The following is a 21,178-nucleotide window of genomic DNA, read 5'->3' on the forward strand; positions in this document are numbered from 1 at the left end:
TCTCAATTATTTTCTGTTACGCCCCCCGCCCCCCCAGGCAGATGTAAACGTTTCGCACCCCCGCAACTCTCTGCCGCCACTGGAAATGGTATAATTTGTCTATAAAATTATTATTATTATAAGTACACCTCTTTAAGAAAAAAAAAGTTATACAGATCAACTTACAATAAAGAATGTCTTTACTAACATTGTTTTGTTTGTAACAGAAAAGACTTAAAGTGCATACATTTGCCTGAATTAAAAAAAAAAGTCTAATCCTAACTGTAAAAATACACATGAATTAATATAAATAAATATACATGCTTTTTTTTTTTTTTACATTTGATACTGATAATAACATTTAATTACATCAATAAATAATAATAAATTCAAATTGATTAGCAGCATTAACTCATGAGGACAATATGCCATACAATTTGACCGAGAAAAAAAAAAAAAAAAAAACATTTTTAAAGTAATAGAACAAAAACGACAGTGTCACTGGACAGAGGGACAGTTTTGATTTTTGCTGTAGGCAGTATCAGCTCCTTTGAGTTGGTGTGGGGTTATTTTGCACTGAGCAACTTGGGTTGCCACCTACTTTGATGCTAACAGTGCTTGCTGGTTTACTGATGTAACACTGAAAAAGCGGGACGATTGTTGGTAATATTCGGCAATTTTTTACTGAAAAAAAATTAAGAGGGTTATCAATTTGATTGGGGTCTAATGTCATTAAGTGACGTCTTATTTGATTCAGCTTCCTGCTGGCCGCTGAAAAGATTTTTAGACACAGTAAACAGACTGGTGTTTCCTCGTCTCCCACAGTATTAAAAGTCAAAGCCAAACGCCAAATGCTACATACGCTTATCATATTTCGTCATCTTTCTTAACTCTTCATATCTCCGGTGCTCTTTGCTGTGTGCTCTTGATTGGTTCAAAAATACTGCGCGCACTCTGACAATAAGAGTGCCACTGCCACCCACTGATTTGATGTGCAATGGCGTACCACAAGCAGTACGTCACTTTTCCTCATTAATATTCATGACGTTAGCAATTGTTGCTAGGCGGGTCAACCTCCCGTTTGTCCCTAATAGTAAATGAATGGTAATAGTGTATGAACAAGATGTTTACTGAGCTAATCCTACCAGTTCTGTCCAAAAATGATGTCCCTGGTGCCAAATTCACTGGTAAATATGAGGAAGAACATACAAATGTTCAGTTAAAGAGATGGCTTGAGTGTCAAGGGCTGAAAATGACTGGAAAGGAGCCGACCTCATCCAGAGTTACCTTTTTTGTCGACCCCTTTTTCTTGTGTGCATTGCCTTACGCCACTGACATTCTCCTGTTTCAACAATCCATCCTTTACCACCATATGCTCTGCCTTTCTTATATATTATATCCTCTGGTTGTCTTACGTCTCTGACCGTTCTTGGGGGCAATTTACATCGCTATTTTTGTGTAGCTATCGCAAATGCTACTCAGTGACAGCCAAATAACACTTTTTTTCATTAATAAAAAAATCTTAATTCTATAATTTATTTAAACTTCCCCCTTACTAAAGTGGTTTTTTACAACAGAAAAGGTAACAATGGCAGTCAGTCAGATACTAATTATTTATATAAATATATATATATATATATATATAATTTTTTTTTTTATATATTATTTTTTTTCAGGTCATTCATTGTCAGACAGAAGCAGCATGGACCATAGCCTCCAACAAAATGTTTACTGCATATGAAATGTGAATGACTTCACCCGTTAAAGTGGTCTTTTAGACTTCCGCGCAGGTTGATCCTTTCTCCACATTTTTACCTCCGAGTTTTTGGTTTCAGGAAACGTATGAAAAAAACATCCTTCATATGTCGTAATGTCTAGAGTCGTTTCTACAAGTTCCATAGTAGCAGTGTTTGATTGGCATTTTCTTTTTAGAAAGATTACCGGAGAAAAAAAAAGCATAAATAACATGGATTGTATGCGAGGGCGTGTTTATAATGGTTCACTTCCACGTTACAATGGCGACGTCACGGTCTAAATCCATCCACCTTCTATTTGGTCTTTGGTTTCTCACTGTTCCTTGCCGGTTTGCTCCATCCTCAACACCCATTTACCAATATACCCACCATCTCTCTTCTGGATGTGTCCAAAACATTAAAGTCTGTTCTATCTAACTTTGTCAACAAAACTTTTCATCTTGGCTGTTTTCTGACGATATAATTTTACATCATATCTAACCTGGTCACTCGCAGAGAGATCTCCATTTAGCCACCTCCAGATCGACTTACTGTCTGTCTCCTTTTCAGCGGTGCTACCTGTAATTTGAACATCATGGCTGGCCTCAACACTGTCTCATAAACTTTGCCCTTCATCCTCGCAAAGATTACTCTGTGTAAATATAAATAAAACATAAACACATGACATCTTCCTCCACTCATGCCAGCCTACATACTTGGATCCTTTTCGTCACCTCCTTACCCCACTCACTGTTGCTCTGAACTTTAGACACAAAGCATTTAAAGTCCCCTCCACACTCAACAAATTGATTTAAATTATTTTTCTCTGACTGAAATTTAGGCCTGTCAATTCAAACACAAAGCCTATATTTACTACATGTGGACATTTGTTGTAACTTCTGGTTTCTAATGGAGGAAAATTTATTTGGACGTCATTGAAATTACCAAATCAAAACATACATTTGTAGTTCATTACTAGTTTTTGCCAGTTAAGATAAATTTGATAATTCCCCCTAGCACCGCTGATGATTTCACATGGCACACTAGGGCATTCCTTGTTTGGAACTCAGCACTCGACAGTAAGTGAGCAACTCTGATGATTAGTTTAACAAAGAATGACAATGTTAAATCTTCCCATGGGCTTACCACCTGTGGGATGGGCCAAAGAGGTCGGGTGCGTAGGGAGTTGGGCGGCAGCCAAAGGCAGGGGCCTTGGCGGTCCAACCCCCAGCTGCAGAAGCTAAGTCTTGGGACATGGAATGTCACCTCTCTGGCAGGGAAGGAGCCCGAGCTGGTGAGTGAAGCAGAGAGGTTCCAACTAGATATAGTTGGTCTCTTCTCTACACACAGTTTGGGTTCTGGTACCAATCCTCTCGAGGTGGGTTGGACTCTCTTCCACTCTGGAGTTGCCCATGTTGAAAGGCGCCGAGTAGGTGTGGGCATACTTACTGCCCCCCGGCTTGGCGCCTATATGATTGGGTTTACCCCGGTAGACGAGAGGGTAGCCTCCTTCCGCCTTCGGGTGGGGGGACAGGTTCTGACCTTTGTTTGTGCTTATGCACGGAACAGCAGCTCAGAGTACCCAACCTTTTTGGAGTCTTTGGAAGGTGCGCTGGAGAACGACTCCCTCGTGTTCCTGTGAGACTTCAACACTCACGTGGGCAATGACAGTGAGACCTAGAGGGGCATGATTGGGAGGAACGTCCGTCCCGATCTGAACCCGAGTGATGTTCTGATATTGGACTTCTGTGTTCATCATGGTTTGTCCATAGCGAACACTATGTTCAAACATAGGGGTGTACAAATGTGCACTTGGCACCAGGAAACTCTAGGTCGCAGTTCGATGATCGACTTTGTAATCGTGTCATCGGACTTGCGGCCACATGTTTTGGACACTCGGGTGATGAGAGGAGCGGAGTTGTCAACTGATCACCACCTGGTGGTGTGTTGGCTCCAATGGCGGGAGAAGATGCTGGCCAGACCTGGCAGGCCCAAACGTACTATGAGGGTCTGCTGGGAACGTCTGGCAGAATCCCCTGTCAGAAAGAGCTTCAACACCTCCAGCAGAACTTCTCCCTTGTACAAGGGGGACATTGCGTCCGAGTGGGCCATGTTCTGCACCTCCATTGTTGAGGCATCCGATCGGCGCTGTGGCTGTAAGATTGTTAGTGCCTGTCGTGGCGGCAATCCCCGAACCCGCTGGTGGACACCAGCGGTAAGGTATGCCGTCAAGCTGAAAAAGGAGTCCTACCGGGCCTTTTTGGCCTGTTGGACTCCGGAGGCAGCTGACAGGTACTGGCTGGCCAAGTGGACTGCAGCTTTGGCAGTCTCCGAGGCAAAAACTCGGACATGGGAGGAGTTTGGTAAGGCCATGGAAAGCGACATCCTGACGGCTTCAAGGAAATTCTGGTCAACCATCCGGTGTCTGAGGAGAGCAGTGCACCATTAACACTGTGTATAGTGAAGATGGGGTACTGCTGACCTTGACTTGGGACGTCGTAAGTCGTGGGGAGAATAGTTCAAAGACCTCCGCAATTCCACCGACACGCCTTCTTTTGAGGAAGCAGAGTCTGGGGACTCCGAGGTGGGCTCTCTGAACTCTGGGGTTGGAGTCACTGAGGTGGTTGTAAATCTCCTCGGTGGCAAGGCCCCAGGGGTCGATGAGATCCTAAAGGCTCTGCATGTTGTGGGCCTGCCATGGCTGACACGCCTCTGCAACATCGCGTGGACATCGGGGACAGTGCCTCTGGATTGGCAGACCGGGGTGGTGGTCACCCTTTTTAAGAAGGGGGACCGGAGGGTGTATTCCAAATATAGAGGGATCACACTTCTTAGCCTCCACGATAAAATCTATTCAGGGGTGCTGGAGAGGAGGGTTCGTCGGGAAGTCGAATCTCGGATTCAGGAGGAGCAGTGTGGTTTTCGTCCCGACCGTGGAACAGTGGACCATCTCTACACCCTCGGCCTCGAGGGTGCATGGGAGTTCGCCCAACCAGTCTACATGTGTTTTGTGGATCTGGAGAAGACATTCGACCGTGTGCCTCGGGGAGTCCTGTGGGGGGTGTTCCGGGAGTATGGGGTAGCGAGCCCATTGGTAAGGGCTGTTCGGTCCCTGTACGACCGGTGTCAGAGTTTGGTCCACATTGCTGGCTGTAAATCGAATTAGTTCCCAGTGAGGGTTGGACTCCGCCAAGGCTGTCCTTTGTCACCGATTCTGTTCATAATTTTTATGGGCAGAATTTATAGGCGAAGCCGAAGCGTTGAGGGGCTCCGGTTTGGTGACCTCAGCATTGCATCTCTGCTTTTTGCAGATGATGTGGTGCTGTTGGCTTCATCAAGCCGTGACCTCTAACTCTCACTGGAGCAGTTCGCAGTCAAGTGTAAAGCGGTTAGGATGAAGATCAGCACCTCCAAATCCGAGACCATGGTCCTCAGTCGGAAACGGGGGGAGTGCCCTCTCCGGGACGGTGATGAGATCCTGCTCCAAGTGGAGGAGTTCATGTATCTTGGGGTCTCGTTCATGAGTGAGGGTAGGAGGGAGTGGGAGATCGAAAGGCGCATAGATGCAGCGTCTGCAGTAATGCGGACTCTGCACCGGTCCACCGTGATGAAGAAGGAGCTGGGCCAAAAGGCGAAGCTCTCGATTTACCAGTTGATCAACATTTCCTACCCTCACCCATGGTCATTGGCTGTGGGTCGTGACCGAAACAACAAGGTCCCGGATACAAGCGGCCGAAATGAGTTTCCTCTGGAGGGTTAGAGATAGGGCGAGAAGCTCGATCATCCGGGAGGGACTCAGCATCGAACAGCTACTCCTCCGCGTTGAGAGGAGCCAGCTGAGGTGGCTTGGGCATCTGGTTCGGATGCCTCCTGGATGCCTCCCTGGAGAGGTGTTCCGGGCATTTCCCACCGGCGGGAGGCCCTGGCCTTGGAACGCCTTGGGATTCCGCCGGAGGAGCTGGTTGAAGTGGCTGGGGAGAGGGCAGGCTGGGCTCACCTGTTAAAGCTGCTGCCCCCGCGACCTGATCCCAGAGTAAGCGGAAGATGATGGATGGATGGACGGACGGACGGACGGACGGACAATGGTAAATTTGATCAAACAGATTTTTCACTAATCTGTAGATTTGGTTATTTTGTTTACAGCAAATTAGTGAGTACTACTACTCTGGGAGTATTACTTGACGCCACACACTTAAAAAGTGTGTCAACGGTAGAGGTCATCGTCATTTTGCAGGCATCTGGAGAACACGTCATGGAGATAGAAAAAAAAAAAGTTGATCGAGAACTAGGCGAGGAGGCCAACTTTTGCCAGCTCCTGCTAAGCTTGCTGATGAGCTGATGTTTTGATCCAGGTGTGTTAAAGGAGGGAGACATGGAAAACAAGCTGGATAGGGGCCCTCGAGGACCGGACTTGGGTACCCCGGGTATAGTGTGACACTGGGACCAGTTTGAAAACCTGCAGTTGGCAGAGCAATTTAACTTGTAAACGCGGTTGGAATCAAATAACTACACAGACTACACTTTAAGCATGAAAAAGTATAAAATACTGTAAAATGACTTCAGTGCCCCTTAAATACAGCACAAAATGTCGAAGTTATGCATGACAACAGTATACTGTCATGAGTATCAACAAATTAACATTGTATGTGTTTTGATAGTTACCCTGCCTTTTTTTTTGCTGCATCATAGACTTCATAATACATTATGAAGACTTCATAATACATTATGAAGTCTATGGCTGTATGTTGCTTGAAAAAAATGTTCTTTCGGAGATGAAAAAGGTATTCTCCTGCAGTACTCACAAGGTAGTTAATACATACTAAAAATTATTTTCAATTTAAATTCATAGTAACTGTTTAGGCTCAATGGTAGTGCAGTTATTCACATAACAGACTGCCCTGCAGCTGGAGTGATATCAACTCACGCGCAATGCCCCGATTCACAATGTCCCAGTGATTGACAGGCAACCAGTCCAAGGTCAGCTAGGAGAGATTACAGCTCCTTGCATTACTATAGGCAGTATAGAAATGGAGGGTTAGAATGGTTTGTTGGTAAACCATTTATTGTATGTTCAGTAGTTTTATCGGTATAATCAGAATTAGCATCAGCAGATGAATTCTTACTCTTCTGTATTTAGTTCATGTTGTGAATATTATTCTCACTGCACACATACCACATAACATATATCATTAGGGAGAGTTATTTTAATACGAGGCACAGCTGAGCTGCTGTGTGCTCCTCTAAAAGTAGGGCAGTTTGGGCAAAATATTTCAGATATTTCTTTTTTTGAAGAGCTCAGTCTGATCTAGACCGTTTTCTAAGGACCCTGTGTTCTTCAGACGAGCTTCTAATGATCACCGACTAATACACCAGCACATCTGTAAAGACAAGTCTCTCTTGTCTCAAACTCATCTTCCATTTTTCTTCTTCCACTCACTGTTGCCCTGCAGTGCAGATGTCATTAATAGCCACTGACATTAATTGTTAAGTACATGGCTTTCTGTACATGCTTAAATAATGCAGAGGATCAGGAGTGAGGAAACCCAGAAAACATCAAATAATCCTTAAATATTACACAGAGCTGGAGCTAGTGAAATAGTTTTCTGGAACTAACTTTCCTAACACCTGCCTACATTTTGAGATATTCTAAATTACTTTTTGTTTTACCCATTTGTGTGTAAAAAGAAATGCAACGTTTTCGATCAGTATTGGTGCTGATGCTAATACTCTATATCTTAGCCAATATCACTTCACCATGCTGACATACACTGGTGACTTTACTGTGACGAGCTATGTCAGCTGTAAGGTCAAAGATGACATAAATTTCAAGATACTGGATATTATGCTTTATAAAATAGATGTTCAACCTCCGCTTGAGCGGTTCCCAATCGGCAATCGAGTTTTTGTGAGAACTCCGTTAAGGGTTGTAGTGTGTCCAACAAAGAGAAGCAAGAGATGTGATGTGATCTTGCATAATGTAGTGTTCTCGAAAAGAAGTCTTGTATTTCTTTTGACTAAATTATGTTTTAAGTTAACGCAACGGTACCATGGCATTCATATTTCCATTTGTTTATGCCCAGGCTCTACATTTTTCCTTGCTTTTTACATATTTTTGTCTCATCACAGGATGTCTTTCTTTTTTTTGTTTGTGTTATTCCGTTAAAAATCGTTTAATTTGAGTCAAACTTAAGCCATGTACAATTACTGTATTCTTGGGTTCTGTGTGCTTAAATTATACACATTCATTGACAGTAAGAGACATCAAATCCAGTTCAACTGGGATGCTGGAACTGAATAATCATGTTTTAGTGCCACTGACAGCAATATATGTCCAATCTATTGACTAGGAGGGGCTAATCTCAGGTCAATGAATGGGATGTATTGCGCCGTCATTGGCAGCCAATAATTTAATTTATGGAATAACATTAAAGCTGTTAGAACAGTAGGAAGATTGATGATTTTTTTCCCCCATCATTTGGGTTTTGTAAGTGGTAATATATCAACACAACTGTGTGGTGAATGTAAAAAAAAAAAAAAAAAAAAAAAAAAAAAAAAGAACAACTCTGGTTCATTTTTCACATTGTTAAAACATTTCATTAGGCCTGTCACAATAACAAATTTTAGTATTGTCTCATAAATCATTGCCGATATGCGATAGTCAATTTTTAAAAACCAATTCAACAACTAATGTAGTGACAATACATCCTAATCAAACACCCATTCAAATGCAATAAATTGATGTTCTTAAATAAAACGCTAACTATTTAAAAAATATATATTTACCGTAAAATAATACAATGCATAATGAGTCATTTGAAAGCTAGCTAAGAGCAGAATATGAAATAGGTGAGAAACCCAATGCCATTTTTTGTTCTTTGCCAATTAGAGCCCATCAAAACTGTTTATTATTTGATGCAGAACGACTGTCATATTTTCTTGATAAGTGCACATGTTCACAATTTTGAAGGCAAATCATTCATTGCCAATCAGATTTTTCATAATTTGTGTCATTTTAAAGCTATCCTTAGTGCAGAATCTGAAGTATGTGAGATTAACTCTAGAAATCTTTTTTTACATGTTCAATTTACCGTGCTCTTGTTTTGAAGTACTCTCCAGAAGTACGTTCGCTAAGCCCCTAACTATATGCTTTAGACTCCTTTAAAAAAAAAAAAAAAAAAAAAAGTGCACTTCTCTTTTAGTCATGCATGTGGTGTCAGTAACAGATTTTTTTGCATCGTTTGCAAATGCTGTCAACAAGGAAGTTATCATGTTTAAAATGTCACCTTTTAACTGCAATTGTGCATTTTGGAGAAGACTGCCAATGTTTTATAGCAAGCTAAAGTGGTTAGTACTAGAGCTGGGAATCTTTGGGCACCTAACGATTCGATTACGATTACGATTCAGAGGCTCCGATTCGATTATAAAACGATTATTGATGCACCCCCCTCCTTTTTTTTTTTAAATGTTCTGTACATTAGTTCCAAAATTGTTCAAAAATACTCTCAGGCTAAACCAAACTACTATTTCAGTATCAAATTAACATATAGCAGTAAAAAAATATACAAAAATAACAGTAAATAAAAAACTCTAGTCCCCATTCTATATCAGCAGCTTTAAACTACATTCAATTATTTTAATGTTGTGAATCAACCGTTAAAGTTGTTAAAATTGCTCCCGTCATTCCATAATTTCCCTTTTGTCTACTTTCGACATGTGAAAGTTTTAAAACTATTTTAAAGATATATTCAAGTCAATATTTCACCGATTTAGGAGTATTTTAGATAAAAAGTTAATTAGGTTTGCTTGGAAGGTTCGCTACAACAGCCCTGAGGGAAGTGTACTGCTTTAAGATAGCGGCCGTTTACTACGCCCGCATCTAGCTTTTTGTAGCTGTGCTGCTAACGCTACCGAATCTATATTGCATCTAGTCCTATATAAATGATATCTACCGTAACATTATGTGGATGTACTTTGTAGCAGCTTTTCGGCAGCAGTCAGGTATGTTGTTTCGTTTTTTTATCTCGTGGTATGAGTTGAGGGGCCGGGTAATGAGAAGCATGATGTTTAGCTACTCTCGCTCCGTTCCTCATTGTCCCGAAGACCGCGCGGCGCGCTTAGTGTGTTGTACTTCCGCTTTACTTTGCATATTTCAATAATCGGAATTTGGATGTTTGTGAATCGTTCTCGAATCTTCCACGGCCGAATCGCGAATAATCTAAGAATCGGAAATTTTGCACACCTCTAGTTAGTACGTTGTCTTTTTTTTTTATAAGCCTCAATGCAGCAATGCTAATGTTTTACAATGATCAATATAGATGTGTTTCCTTATTCATTATTATCTGTGTTCTACTGACAGTAGCATTTGAAAGTGTGCATCCAGCTCTTTTCAGGTCAGTGACCAGCTCCTGCCGTGTAGTTCTTGGCTGAGTCCTCACTTTTCTAATCATGAGTGATGCCCCACGAGTAGAGATTTTACATGGAGCCCCAGTCCGATGTAGATTATCAGTCATGTTTAGAGTTTTCCATTTTCAAACACTTGCTGCAACTGTTTATTTATTCTCACCACGCTGCTTTCCAATAGTCCTATAGCTTTTTCCAGCTTTGTGGAGCTCAACAATTTTTTCGAAACCTCTCTGGTTTTTCCCATGGTAGCAGTTGGATTATGTTTGACTGTGGGGTGCATAAGTGACAATAATGAGCTCAAACGAGTGGTGGGTGTGTGGTGACTCACGGGGTAAAGGTGGACTTTTTTAAAGGTAGACTGACAGCTCTTTGAGTTTCATAATTATTGCTTATTCTCAGGAGTACAAATATTAATGAACCCCAGTAAATTACGAATAAATGATTTTTTTTTTTTTTTTTTTAAATCACAAATGTGATTTCTGGATTTTTTAATATTATATCTCTATGAGGGAAAATTCATCTATGATTAATTTCACTCTACCTATTTTCTAAGTGAGTGAACTTGCAAAATGCTAATACTTCTGCTCCACATTGTATTTTCCACATATCGGCACTCAGAATCGGCAAGTTTTCAAATGTCAAAACTTGCATTCATTCCACGTCTGATGAATCAGAATCAGACTGTCTTTTTTGTCACTATACATTGTTTTGAGTATAAATGATTCATCTTTAATTTTGCTTGTTAATGTTAATGCTTTCGAAAACGCCAATATCTGTATGTTGAATTTTAGCAACACGACTGGTGAGCTGTTCAAAGTGGAGTGGAGTGGAGGACAGGAGAAAACAGTTAATTACTAGTGATTATGATTGTTCAAAGACCTATTTAGAACTACTAAAACACTGTATTTTATAATGAGTGCTACTAATTTTTTTTTTTCATAAAATACCCCCAATGAAAATTAAAACATATCCCCGCCTCCTCTTTCATTCAAACTGTAGAATCTATTATAATGCAAATGAAGTCCGCTCCTTTTCAGTGAATTCAATTTTCAGTGTTTACGGATTGGAGATTTCATTCTGTACTACTAATTTGTTAAAGCTCTATTACAAACCACGACTGTAAATTACATTTGCCATGATATCGCAGATGTCTTAAAAACTGAGTAACTAAAAGCCCCCTCATGGCAGATACTGTACTGTAAATGTGAACAACGTCGCAAACATCGTTTGGTGTTTTAACGCCTCCTGTTGCAACATGAAGGGAAGGCACTCTGTAAGTGGAGGGGACCTTAACATGATTAGCAATTAATGAGTCGTTACCAATTTTGCGCTGCTCGATGTCTTCTTGAAGAGTAATCAGGAATAAGTCAAGAAGAAAGTGGTAAGAATGCTTGTTCATGAATAATCATGAGCTGATCACCGAGTATACTGTAGAATCCTTAGTTCAGTATGGTCTGGCGTTTTACATGAAAAGCTTTATCCTTGAGTACGCTACAACTCGAGCTAGAGTTATGTGTGCATGTGTTCAGGAAGTGCTTTGTGATTTTCACATTGTAAAGGCTATGCACATCAAGGAATAATTGGGAGCTTTTGTTTGAATGAGTGCTGAGGTAGTGGGTCATTGCGAAAAGCCAAAGCTCAGCAGAAAGATACATACTGTGTGTCAATACTAACAAAACCTCTGCCTTCTAAACCCATGGTGGGAAATAAATACGGTTTACACTGGCATTTTTATATAAAAAGTATGAGTCCCCAGCCACTTAAGCCGACTACACATCTGTTTGAATGGTACACTGGTAGCAGGAAAAGGAGGTCGGTGTAAACATGACATGAGAGGTTTTGATACTGTCCACCAGTGCCCAAGACTGCGCAAATGACTTTCCATCATGTCCAATTAGAATTAATTTACAAATCATTACTACACACTGAGGCTTTAAAATTGATGAATAATGATGTTGAACCGTTCTAAGAAAGTCATGGTATCGATGTTGGTAACGCCTCCAACCTTCTGCATTAATGAAAAGCACCTTTACAAGGACATAAAAACTTTATTTTAATTAATCAAAAAGTGTGATGATACCTTCCTCCTTACTGCTAATATCTAGACTGATGGGCGTTTTTTTTTTTTTTTTTTTTTGCACCATGCATTAACCAATTTATCAATGCTATACTGCTTCTTTTTGATGAATAGTTACTGGTAAACAAAGAAGAGTGAAACTAAACCTGCATCAAAGTCAACAGAAACAAGTTGTGATCATGTATTTTTCATGGGCGCATTTCATTGAGTATGCAGCACCATAACTAAGGTCAAAGAACTAGGATCTTTGCATTTTTAATCGACAAACACTTGTGTCACTTAAAATTGTTTATGGTGCCTCCATCAAAAACGTCCTTGAAAGTCTTACTCACCATTGAAACTGGAATTCCGGATGTACTTGAGCAAAGTTTTCCCTTCAGCAGACTCCATTTGTGGACAGACGCCAGTACGGTCGGGACACAAGTCCCTCTGCATGTTGTGCAACGCGTGGGCCATGGCATACACTGCATCAATCACAAACTGCACCTTCCCCTCCTGCTCATATTTTGAGTCAATCCCGATGCGTTCTTGGCCTGTGGGGAGAAGAACGAAGATCTAGTAAATGCAGCACAAACCATTAGATATTACTTTAGCTCTTATCGTCCCCACTTCCAATTTCTCCCACTATTTGTCATTTGCTGGCAGTTAAAGTCTGATTTGGAGAGAATAACACCTAAGAGGGACAACGTAGCAGAGTAAATAAATAAGAAGAAACATTTAGTTCCCAAATGCACAAGCTGCCCAAAAAAACCCCAAACAAAACAAAAAAAACAAAACAAAAAAACGATCTTTGCTCTGTGTGACCAAGCAAGCAGATTGCATTAATGTGCTGTATTACATAGTAATGTGCTACTAACAATGAGTCTCATTGGTCACATCCACAAGGTGATAAAAATCACCATGAACTTTAGAGACACACTTCTCTGTACTGGTTTCATGTTCTTTTACACCCTCCTCACAGTGCACTGCCCTTTCACTATGGGTTGCTGTAAAGGTTTTACCTCCTGCCGCTCATACACAGCATGAATGTATAATGTACAACCTGCTGCTGGATTCTTCATGTGACCAAATGTGCTGTTTTTCACCCCCAGTGTTGGTAGATGTAGAGACCCCAGTGGGAAAGATCTCAACCCAAAAGGCCATAAAAGTGCAAAAAATTACATGTATTTGAAGTGATGGAATGGGACGCAACAGAAAATAAAGCTATTGTGCCAGTAATTTTGGGGAAGCCAGAAACAGCATAAAAGCCATGTTTTGTTTGAATTAACATAGTCCAGATAGTCAACCACTAATTGTGCAAGTTCTCCCACTTGAAAATATTAGAGAGGCTAGAGTATTTGGTCAATACCAAAAGTTCATCTCAATAATTTGTTATGTACTCTTTGTTGGCAATAACGGAGGCCAAACGTTTTCTGGAACTCTTCACAAGCTTTTCACACACTGTTGCTGGTATTTTGGTCCATTCCTCCATGCAGATCTCCTCTAGAGCAGTGATGTTTTGGGGCTGTCGTTGGGCAACATGGACTTTCAATTCCCTCCACAGATTTTCTGTGGGGTTGAGATCTGGAGACTGGCTAAGCCACTCCAGGACCTAGAAGTGCTTCTTACGAAGCCACTCCTTTGTTGCCGTGGCTGTGTGTTTGTGATCATTGTCATGCTGAAAGACCCAGCTATGTCTCATCTTCAATGCCCTTGCTGGAAGGAGATTTTCACTCAGAATCTCTCGATACCTGGCCCCATTCATTCTTTCCTTTACACAGATCAGTCGTCCTGGTCCCTTTGTGGAAAAACAGCCCCAAAGCATGATGTTTCCACCCCCATGCTTCACAGTGGGTATGGTGTTCTTCGGATGCAATTCAGTATTCTTTCTCCCCCAAACACGAGAACCTGTGTTTCTACCAAAAAGTTGTATTTTGGTTTCATCTGACCATAACACATTCTCCCAGTCCTCTTCTGGATCATCCAAATGCTCTCGAGCAAACCGCAGACTGGCCTGGACGTGTACTTTCTTCAGCAGGGGGACATGTCGGGCAGTGCAGGATTTGAGTCCCTGGCGGCGCATTGTGTTACTGATAGTAGCCTTTGTCACTGTGGTCTCAGCTCTCTGTAGGTCATTCACTAGGTCCGCCCATGTGGTTCTGGGATTTTTGGATGGTAATATTTACTAAAAGTAAGTGGAAGAATCTGATGCATTTATCTGTTAACTAGCCTTTAAAACTCAAAACAACATTAAAAAAAATAATATTTGACTAGATTTAAGAAAAATTATCACATTAAGACGTTACACTGTAAAAATTGCTGTGTGAAAGTTAGTACAAGTCACTACAGATTTATTTTGCATTAATCATTTAGCCTATCAATTAATTAGGTTCTCATTGGTGAGAAATGTAGCCCTGACCACTGTTCACCCAATCTGTTTGGTCTTATTAATGTCCTGTCCCCAGCAAAAAGTGTACATGGAGATTATGCTGTTATATCGTCCCTACAATATTGAGACCGAACCTACGCCCTTGCTCCTGTTATTAGGCAGGCTATCATTTATTCCCCCGTGTGGTTCTGGGATTTTTGTTCCGAACCGCAGACGGGCCTAGACGTGTACTGGCTTTAGCAGGGGGGCACGTCTGGCAGTGCAGGATTTGAGTCCCTGGCAGCGCATTGTGTTACTGATAGTAGCCTTTGTTACTGTGGTCCAAGCTCTCTGTAGGTCATTCACTAGGTCCCCCCATGTGGTTCTGGGATTTTTGCTCACCGTTCTTGTTATCATTTTGACGCCACGGGGTGAGATCCTGCATGGAGCCCCAGATCGAGGGAGATTATCAGTGGTCTTGTATGTCTTCCATTTTCTAATAATTGCTCCCACAGTTGATTTCTTTACACCAAGCGTTTTACCTATTGCAGATTCAGTCTTCCCAGCCTGGTGCAGGTCTACAATTTTATCTCTGGTGTCCTTCGACAGCTCTTTGGTCTTGGCCATAGTGGAGTTTGGAGTGTGACTGACTGAGATTTTGGACAGGTGTCTTTTATACCGATAATGAGTTAAAACAGGTGCCATTAATACAGATAACGAGTGGAGCCTTGTTAGACCTCGTTAGACGTTAAACCTCTTTGACAGCCAGAAATCTTGCTTGTTTGTAGGTGACCAAATACTTATTTTCCACTCTAATTTGGATAACAATTCTTTAAAAATCAAACAATGTGATTTTTCTGTTTTTTTTCTTCCGCATTGTCTCTCATGGTTGAAGTTTACCCATGTTGACAATTACAGGCCTCTGTAATCTTTTCAAGTAGGAGAACTTGCACAATTGGTGGTTGACTAAATACTTATTTACCCCACTGTATGTGTCTTTAAAGCTTGGCACAGTATTCCTGAAACACTGCTCTTGAAAAGGACAGCACCAATTAGTCAGTTGAAATCAGAGGCGTTATTAAGATTGACAGTTGGCTACCTCCATGATTTGGTCATTTAGCAAAAGAGTGAAGGCTTATGGAGACCACCAGACAAATGCCATCAAAAGTTCAGTGCATTAGTGGGCTAAAACCAAACATCTGTCCATTCAACATTTCATTGAAGATGAATGAACTGACTCCACATTCAAATGAGCTTGAACCCAAGAAAAGAACACAATAAATTAGAAATAAACATCATCTTGAACCAATATTAATTTGAAACGTACGTTTTTTTTTCTACGAATGTCAATAATGGAGTTAGCCCAGTCTAATTCTGATTGATTTAAATTGACTCAGGTTTATGTTACAACCAATCCAGCACAGACTGTTTGACCAATGAGGTTTCTGCTGCAACAAGCAGCACCTGACTCACTGATTACACTTGTGAGACACCAGATTGGTCAAAAGGTGTCCTCTGGATTGGTTGGAATGGCAACATGCATCCACTTTGTGGAATAGTTTAGACACCTCTGCCTTTGACCATTCAGGTCTAAAATGGTATTGTTTCGGGCATTGCAAATGTGTACTTCTATGATATAAAATCAGTCATTGCAATTTGTCTCGGTTATGATAGATCACTTTCTGCGCGCTAAATGATTCAATTTGAATGTACTACCCAATGACGCTCAGAATCAACTGCACTGCAATTTGACTTGTTGGCACATACAACATGGAACTTTTCAATATCTGTTAGCATAAGCAAACAAGTTTGTGGGTCTACCATTAAGTAAGAAGTTTTAATGCAACCAACCTAATCAAGCATTTAGCGAAATACCACCACAAACAATATGAGGAGTATGTTAAGAAAACCGAAGACAAAAAGAAAGGTCCTACGCAACTAACACTGGCAGAAACCTTTGCTATGCGTGACAAACTGGCACTCGACAGTCCCAAAGCCCAGGGAATAACAAGAGTCATTGCCGAAGAATTCATTCTGGATGACAAGCCATTATCTCACGTGAGTAAAGACGCACCATCCAACACGCGATTCGGCCGCTGAAGAGTCGAGAACGATTCACAAACATCCAAATTCCGATTATTGAAATATGTCAAATAAAGCGGAACTAATACACAGCGCGGTCTTCGGGACGCAATGAGAAACTGACCGCATTGCGTCCCGAAAGTAAACATAACTTGTCTTAGACCCGGGTAATGCCAATGCTCAACTCACAGCTTTAGCTCAACTCATGCCGCTGGATAAAAAACACAAGAATACCTGACTGCTGCTGACAGCCGCAACAAACCACGTCAACGTCGTTTTACTGGAGATAATAGATATCATATGTATATAGAACCTGATGCTACACGACAGACTCGACTGCGTTAGCAACATTGAAGTATTGAAAACCAGATGCGTTAGTAAACAGCCGCCATCTTAAAGCAGAAGACTTCCCTAGTAGGCTGTTGTGAACCTTCCAAGTGAACCTAATTAACTATTTATCTAAAATACTCCTAAATCGGCAAAATCTTGACTTGAATCTATCTTCAAAACAGTTTTAAAACTTTCACATGTCGAAAGTAGACAGAAGGGAAATTATGGAATAACGGGAGCAATTTTAACAACTTTAACAGTTGATTCGCAAAATTAAATGAATTACATGTAGTTTAAAGCTGCTGATACAGAATGGGGACTTAAGTATTTTATTTACTGTTTTAAAATGTTAACTTGATACTGAAATAGTCGTTTATTTAAACCTGAGAAACTTTTTATCCAATTTTTGTAACTAATGCTCGAAACATTAAAAGCATTTAATAGCTTCGGGGATTTGGGGGATTTTCCACTGAGGTTATTGGTGTGTTTTGCTTTTTTAAGACAGTTTACAATATTATTTGCACGCTTTACTGACTGACTATGCCATTTCTGTTTGCTATTTATAATGTTTTGTGTTTGTCACTGAATAAACAGGTCAGTTTTTTGTTACCAACCGTAGTGTGTTATTCAAACTCACCTAATTCAGCTGTCTAGTTGTTATCAAGGGTACTAAAACCTTTTTCAACATGAGTCTGACAACTAAGTAAGGAGGCTAAATAACTTTAAACTTTAACACATGCTCAGAAAGGTCGGTATCGGTATCGGCCAGTGTGGTTATCGGATCGGAAGTGCAAAACAATATCGGTATCGGATCGGAAGTGCAAAAACCTGGATCGGGACATCCCTAGCCGTAAGTTATTATACTTTCATGGTATAGCCAATGATTTTTTTTTTTTTTTGTGATACAATTGAAAGTTCAGAGTTGAAATAAAGAAAACAAAGTCTCAATACAAGCGTATACGATTTTGTTTGGAGATGCTAACAGGACACATTAAACAGCACACTTGCTTAACTGAACGAGGTCAAAAACAATCAATGTTGACATTTCAGTCCATTACTCAGAACTTAACATATTACAGCCAACAAGCATCAAAGAAATAAGCATAGGGTGACCTATATGCACGGTCTTTGAATGCACAAGCCTCCTGTTTTGGATTTGACATTCACAAATGAAACTCGACTCGAGATATGAAAAAAGAAACCATCAAAACAGTTGCACTGCCTCCACAGTTATAAAAGGCATTCTTAGCTGGATGGAGGGAAGAATAAAAGTCATTTACAATAATTTCACGGAGGGTTTGTGGTGTGCACAGCCTGGACGTGCATCTTTCATCTTTGTCACATGATGAAATACGCACAAAGAACATTGAAAAGAGAAACCAAATCCATGAGCAAACACTCATTTGTGTCACACTAGCATAACTGTCAACATGTGAGCAAGCGAGATTAATTCAGCGTCCCACATTACCAGCATCACCCACAAAGATAATGAATGCAGCACCATGCCTGTCAAACTGTTGGCACCCTGTGTTTAAGTAATATGAGCATGCATCACAACACTACTATTAGAGCTACCACAAAGATGGTAATACAACAAATACCGGAGCATAATAAGTAGTTATTCCGCTTGCTGTCATTTCCACTGTAATTTCAAACCCAAATAAAGTGGACTCCCTCTGCAGAACTGAGCTGACTCCCTCTTGAAGGGGTGTAGGGAACATAATGTGAGCTACTGAAAAACTTTAAGACGGATGTTTAGGAAGCAGCTCCTCGGGCGTGAACCAAAATATTAATGAAACAGAGGACAGAGGCACCCAGGGAAATTCAACAGGAATATCTTCAATGAAACCCAGGAACAAACAGTCTGCTGCCGGCTGGCCTGCATTCTGAATAGAGCACTGCTTACAGGGGGCATATGTTGTCATTAAAGCAACTTAGAATATGAAATCATTTAATCTTATTACTAACAAGCAACTTGAAAATCATTAATCCATAATAAATTAGAGCCTGCCTAATAACAGGAGCAAGGGCGTAGGTTCGGTCTCAATATTGTTGGGACGATATAACAGCATAATCTCCATGTACACTTTTTGCTGGGGACAGGACATTAATAAGACCAAACAAATTGGGTGAACGGTGGTCAGGGCTACATTTCTCACCAATGAGAACCTAATTAATTGATAGGCTAAATGATTAATGCAAAATAAATCTGTAGTGACTTGTACTAACTTTCACACTGCAATTTTTACAGTATTAATCTTAATGTCTTAATAATAATAGTCTTAATGTGATAATTTTTCTTAAATCTTGTCAAATATTTTTTTTAATCTTGTTTTGAGTTTTAAAGGCTAGTTAACAGATAAATGCATCAGATTCTTCCACTTACTTTTAATAAATAATACCATCCAAAAATCCCAGAACCACACGGGGGGACCTAGTGAATGACCTACAGAGAGCTGGGACCACAGTAACAAAGGCTACTATCAGTAACACAATGCGCCGCCAGGGACTCGAATCCTGCAATGCCAGACGTGTCCACCTGCTGAAGAAAGTACACGTCCAGGCCCGTCTGCGGTTTGCTAGAGAGCATCTGGATGATCCAGAAGAGGACTGGGAGAATGTGTTATGGTCAGATGAAACCAAAATAGAACTTTTTGGTAGAAACAGAGGCTCTCGTGTTTGGAGGAGAAAGAATACTGAATTGCATTCGAAGATCACCATACCCACTGTGAAGCATGGGGGGGGGGGGGGGGGGGGGACATCATGCTTTGGGGCTGTTTTTTCTGCAAAGGGACCAGGACGACTGATCTGTGTAAAGGAAAGAATGAATGGGGCCATGTATCGAGAGATTTTGAGTGAAAATCTCCGTCCATCAGCAAGGGCATTGAAGATGAGACGTGGCTGGGTCTTTCAGCATGACAATGATCCCAAACACACAGCCACGGCAACAAAGGAGTGGCTTCGTAAGAAGCACTTCTAGGTCCTGGAGTGGCTTAGCCAGTCTCCAGATCTCAACCCCACAGAAAATCTGTGGAGGGAATTGAAAGTCCATGTTGCCCAACGACAGCCCCAAAACATCACTGCTCTAGAGGAGATCTGCACGGAGGAATGGGCCAAAATACCAGCAACAGTGTGTGAAAAGCTTGTGAAGAGTTACAGAAAGCGTTTGGCCTCCGTTACTGCCAACAAAGGGTACATAACAAAGTATTGAGATGAACTTTTGGTATTGACCAAATACTTATTTTCCACCATGATTTGCAAACAAAGTCTTTAAATATCAAAAAATGTGATTTTCCGGGTTTTTTTACCACAATCTGTCTCACATGGTTGAGGTTTACCCATGTTGACAATTACAGGCCTCTCTAATATTTTCAAGTGGGAGAATTTGCACAATTAGTGGTTGACTAAATAATTATTTGCCCCACTGTATCTAGTCGAAACTTCTCTGCCTCACACACCAGCTCGGGCTCCTTCCCTGCCAGAGAGGTGACATTCCACGTCCCAAGAGTTAGCTTCTGTAGTGGGGTTTGGACCGCCAAGGTCCCTGCCTTTGGCTGCCGTCCAACTCCCTAAGCACCTGACCCCTTTGGCTCCTCCCACAGGTGGTGAGCCCATGGGAAGGGGGACCCATCTTTCCATTACCGGCTGTGCCCAGCCGAGCCGTAAATATTCCCATTTGTTCTTATTAGGCCCATTAAAAGTCATTTTTCACCTAAATGAAGAAAAAAAATGCTTTCAAATAATGTTTTGAACAATATCTATTCTTGAAATAAGAACATATTTTACAAGTTTTTTAAGATTAAATATACAAACCATTTTTTCAAATAAGTGTTACTTTCAGCAAGGAATTTTTATTTCAGGAAATCTAAGTAAATTTTACATGAAGCACTGGCAGATAATTTCACACAATTCTAGTAGATTTTCACAGTAAACAAGGGAATTTAGTTTTTTTTTTTTTTTTTTTTTTTTTCAAGGAGGTGGGTTTTTGCAGTGAATATGTATTAGTTCGGGTGATACACCATTCGATAGTACCCTTTGTTTTCAAAAACTACTTAAGACACATTTTGAAAACTGTCAGAATAAATGTCTGGATTTTATTAGCAAATTTAAAATGCATTATTTGAACACAAATTATATTAACATACACAAGAAACACAAACTTACTAATCATCTCTTAAGAATCCAGGAATGCAAAAAATATAAACATATTTCTTATTACCTCTCAAA

General features: G+C 40.7%; 1 protein-coding gene across 1 annotated transcript in view; it reads right to left on the reverse strand.

Annotated features, from left to right (window-relative positions):
* Window positions 1-21,178, reverse strand: part of grm7 (glutamate metabotropic receptor 7) — a 204,850-nt gene that overhangs the window by 50,944 nt on the left and 132,728 nt on the right. The window contains exon 6 of the mRNA XM_057830134.1: window positions 12,525-12,725. Within this exon, the coding sequence (XP_057686117.1) occupies window positions 12,525-12,725 (201 nt within the window). The remainder of the gene's footprint in view (window positions 1-12,524; window positions 12,726-21,178) is intronic.

This window comes from Corythoichthys intestinalis, chromosome 2 (genome assembly GCF_030265065.1).
Source record: "Corythoichthys intestinalis isolate RoL2023-P3 chromosome 2, ASM3026506v1, whole genome shotgun sequence".
Classification (NCBI taxonomy): Eukaryota; Metazoa; Chordata; class Actinopteri; order Syngnathiformes; family Syngnathidae; genus Corythoichthys; species Corythoichthys intestinalis.